The sequence below is a fragment of the Buceros rhinoceros genome, unplaced genomic scaffold, assembly GCF_000710305.1.
Source record: "Buceros rhinoceros silvestris isolate BGI_N320 unplaced genomic scaffold, ASM71030v1 scaffold37771, whole genome shotgun sequence".
In the NCBI taxonomy this organism is placed as follows: Eukaryota; Metazoa; Chordata; class Aves; order Bucerotiformes; family Bucerotidae; genus Buceros; species Buceros rhinoceros.
The window spans coordinates 35,906-40,094 of NW_010393170.1; the positions used below are offsets into that span (position 1 = coordinate 35,906).

General features: G+C 44.1%; 1 protein-coding gene across 1 annotated transcript in view; it reads right to left on the bottom strand.

Annotated features, from left to right (window-relative positions):
* The window catches only part of RNFT2 (ring finger protein, transmembrane 2), a 25,605-nt gene extending 24,295 nt beyond the window's left edge, over positions 1 to 1,310 (bottom strand). The window contains exon 1 of the mRNA XM_010144765.1: positions 1,228 to 1,310. Within this exon, the coding sequence (XP_010143067.1) occupies positions 1,228 to 1,310 (83 nt within the window). The remainder of the gene's footprint in view (positions 1 to 1,227) is intronic.
* Positions 1,311 to 4,189: the final 2,879 nt, after the last annotated feature.

Sequence of the window (4,189 nt, forward strand, 5' to 3'; positions counted from 1 at the left end):
GAAGGAATTAATCAGGGACATAGTTAAAAACAAATAAACACAGATGAATTTGTGAGTCGGCTGAAGTTAACAGAAATGAAGAGCAGTGGCAACAGCATTTCACTCAGTAGTTAGAAAACCGTCAGCTGTGGTTACTGACAATATGTATTTACTCTGTAAAAAAAAAAGATGCATTTATAAAAAACAACTGACATTACTCTGCTTTTGCACTCAATAAGAGACACCTATCTGGAATACATTTTAACCATTCAAACAGATCCTGCAGTGCCTTACAAGTTTGTACAGACTCAGAGAGCTCTGCATTGCAGATGAGAGGGCCCATACAACACCTTAGGCACTTCTCAACCCCCCAGTCTTGCCTGCTGATATAAAATCCACAGACTGCATTGAGGCCTGAGCAGTATCATGCATAAAAAGATGAAGATGGCTTTCTTTTCCCCTGAAATTAAGAATGGTGGCACGCTAGAAGTAGTCATGACATCAAGCTTTGCCTCTACTTGCAAAATCACTAAGAAATACTTAGTAATTATCTTTCACTTGAAATTCTCAGCTCAGCCAGAGCAATAAAATTTGTTAGTTCCATCTTTGACTTAATTAGATTAGCCTCTTCTTTAGAGAAAAAAAAAAAAGAAGCTCTAACCCTGGGAAAGCACAAGGGAATATTTAGCAGCAGAACAACAACAGTGGCGAGCCTCCCCTGCTGATGTTACAGTGACAGAAATGAATCAGAGGTACTCTACTGCTGAATACTCAGAGACATGAAGTTACATACAGATTCTAGGATGACGTAAACAATCACCCCAAATCTTTATAACAAAGTCATAGTAGTTGGCAGCTTCTGACCAGCAGAGTTTTTAACACCTTACTAAGAGAAGTATAAACGGTCTCTGCTGACACAGATCGATCCTTTCAGACCCACAGTGCTCAGGATTCCCACAGGACTGTGCCATCTATCGCTCTTCCAGAGTTCCAAATCGTCCTGCCTGTGCTAAGCCAACTGTCTCCATAGGAGCCATACTGGATCACGAACCTGAAATGCTGTAGCTGGCAGCAGTCAATAGCTGACATGAAGGAGAAAAGTAAATCTCTCTCCAACCTCGAGCAGAAAGCCTGGCCACACTATGTGCACAGAAGTATATGCCCTCCTCAGCACTGAGCTTTCATCTTCTAAAACATGATGTTCCCCTCTGGAGAGGAAAACAGGGGGAAAACAGGAAGGAGATTTACCTCTCAGGAGGAACGCTGTCAGTGTTGCTGCTATGCCGTCTCTGCATTTTCCTCAAGACCTTAAAACACAACACGCTCAACATTAACGTAGGTCAACAAATCCGGGCGGGACTACTGACAAAGGCCCGCGGAGTCAGCGGGCTGTGGAACCCATCCAGCTAGCGACATGGCTGGCACGAAGCACTGGCTTCTCTGAAAGAGCACCTCAAACTTGCATCTGTTTCTTGTGGGGAAACAACTTTCAACTGGCAAGTGGAAACGCGCACAGACAGGTCTCCAAGCAGGGCAGGAACCAGCCCGATCCCTTTAGTGGTATGTGGCAGTCACAAGGAGGGGACCGCTGTGTGAGGACTTCTTCTGGCAAAGACCTCGAGGACAGCTACCACAGCAGCTCTTCATGTGTTGCGTGAATCGACAGACACTTCATCTTCTGTAGAAACTTTTTTTTTTTCCCTGAAGAAACTTTGTAAAGCAAAACTGAGAGGAAGGGAAAAAAGAAAAATGTTTTTTAATGGAAAAATATAGTTGAGTCATGACAATACTCTTTTAAATAAGCAACCTGTTCCTTCTAAACCACAATGCCATCAGCAGACTCCAACAATGGTCATAAATAATAGGTGCATGTACAAACGATCACACGTTCCTGCTCCACGCATCGTGAAGAAAGTAAAGTCTGGAGCAGGAAATGAAAAGGCATTGAAGTTGTATTTGCTTCAAGAACTTTTTCTAGAACAAGGGAAGATGTTCTTTAGTTATTTAAATCTCTGCTTTCGAGTTCCCTTTTAAGGGAACAACATCAGACACAATACCTTCTTAAAACCAGGTTAATTCAAACCCAAAGAAGAACACAGAATCGGCATCAGCATCAGGGCACAGGACAGATACCTGGCAAATAGTCTTACACTGCTTAATGTTGTATCAGTTATGTCAAACCCAAGGAAGGAGCTATTTTTGCAGGTGATTTGTCCAGGTTCCCACACGCACTTCATAGAAGATTTAGAGACATCCTTCTAATACTGAAGTCTCATCCTACTCAGCCCTAGACTGAGCTACTGAATAAAATGTAAAAGGCTCTAAATACTTTTGAATATCAGAAGTTCTAACATTATTTATAACCTTTCATACTGCATATCTGTAAATAAATGTGTAGCCCTATATCTGTGTTCTGTAAAGGCACAACGGCTCGGAGAACATTTCCGAGCTGTCTGGAAGCAGAGGTATGGAAGCTGAGAAGTAGAAAACACGGAATAGTTTTTTCCCCCTCCTCAAGTGGGCTGAATTGGCTTTGAGTCATCACTGACAGAAAACACGGGGTTTCTAATATGAGATGCCAACCTTGGACAGCCCCTTGACAGTTAATATAAACACAGACATATCTGTGTAAATAAAATATGGCATAATCATATACGGCAGGAAAAACACAGCTTTAACACGTTTTACGGAGAGGAGGCAGGAAGCCATCATGAGTACCAGAAATCTAATTCTAACCAAAGTTTTCTGATACCCTCAGTTACCAACACTCTTGTAACTACACATACTGATCTTGTAACTCCCAGCAGTTTCTTAATCTCTATATAATCTCTAGCTATATGGTTCAATCTGTGTTTTCAGGGCCAAAATTCATTTTACAAGGGTCTGTAAGTTTATACAGCCATATATATATTAAAGTGGGCTGTTTTTTCCCAGATTGTTAAAAGCTGCATTTGTAGTAACAACACTTAGTACTCCAGGAATCTTTTACACTTTCCTTGTAGTAAATGTTATTTAATCCTAACCTGCAGTACCTCTGTTGACTTATTATCCTCTTTTTAACCAAAAGTAATTAAGATTTGATGAAAAGGCTGAGACAGGCTGACCTATCCCACCTGTGAACAACTCTGAGGCCACTGCTTATAAAGAAATCTGTCCATCTTCCCATACTACAAGCTGAGAGCTACAGGCAGTGTGGAGATAACTCTGAAACCTGGAAAACCCTTCGCTCTCTTCCAGACCATTACAAGCCTACAAGGTTGTACTGTGGGGTGAAATCATGTTCCAAAATGACATGCCCCTCTATGGGGAGACACCTTTTCTTTTGCCTTCAGCCATGAAGGGGACAGTGACATGAATGCTCAGTACTGAAGAGAGACTTCATGAGATGTAATCATCTGTTCTGCTCGGGGTCTTACACATTTAGGATCAGACAGAATTTAAACGGACGTTGTTCCAAAAGGCATTCAGCCTCAGTACTGACTGGTTCTGCCTTTTTGGGATTAGGGGATTTCATCTTGCAACATTTGAATATTTTTTAACAGTACCTGAACAACAGGTTTAACCAGAGGTGCAAGATGCCACGGTGGGAGAGAGGGAAGCTCAAGAGGATGCAGACATCTCATACAGGGAGTCCTTCAAATAGTCCAAAATGGTCCAAATTTCAAACTCATCACAGGTCCTTCAAGCTGGATGATTTTAAAGCACGGGGATCACAGTGCTCGGACAGGCGCATCTGTAAGAAGCACATGCACAGAGTCATTTTCACCACAGCACAGTGCGTTTCACCTCTCCATCTCCTCGGGGAAGACAGAGGGGAGCAGGAGCCCTTGGTGCTTCAACCCCTGCCCGCGGGCATGATCCAGGACCGCTTTCCTCCGGGACTGGCACCCGCAGCTCTGCTCGCTGCACAGGCGCGCCCTGGGCTCTTGCAGGGCTGTACTCTGCCTTCGTCGTGTATACACGTACACACGTGTGTGTAACAAATAAAAATCCCCGTACATGCATTTACGCACACACGCACAGCGATACGGATACACAGCCATAAACGCAGTTATATACGTACACAGAGGTATGTACGCACACACAGACAGAGGCGAGCCCTTCTTTTTCCAGGGCGGTCGGGGAAGGACACTCCGCCGCAGACCGTGGCGAAATGCCGCAGCGGGGGCGGGGTCGGGAGCAAGCCCGGCCCGGCCCGGCCCGGCCCGGC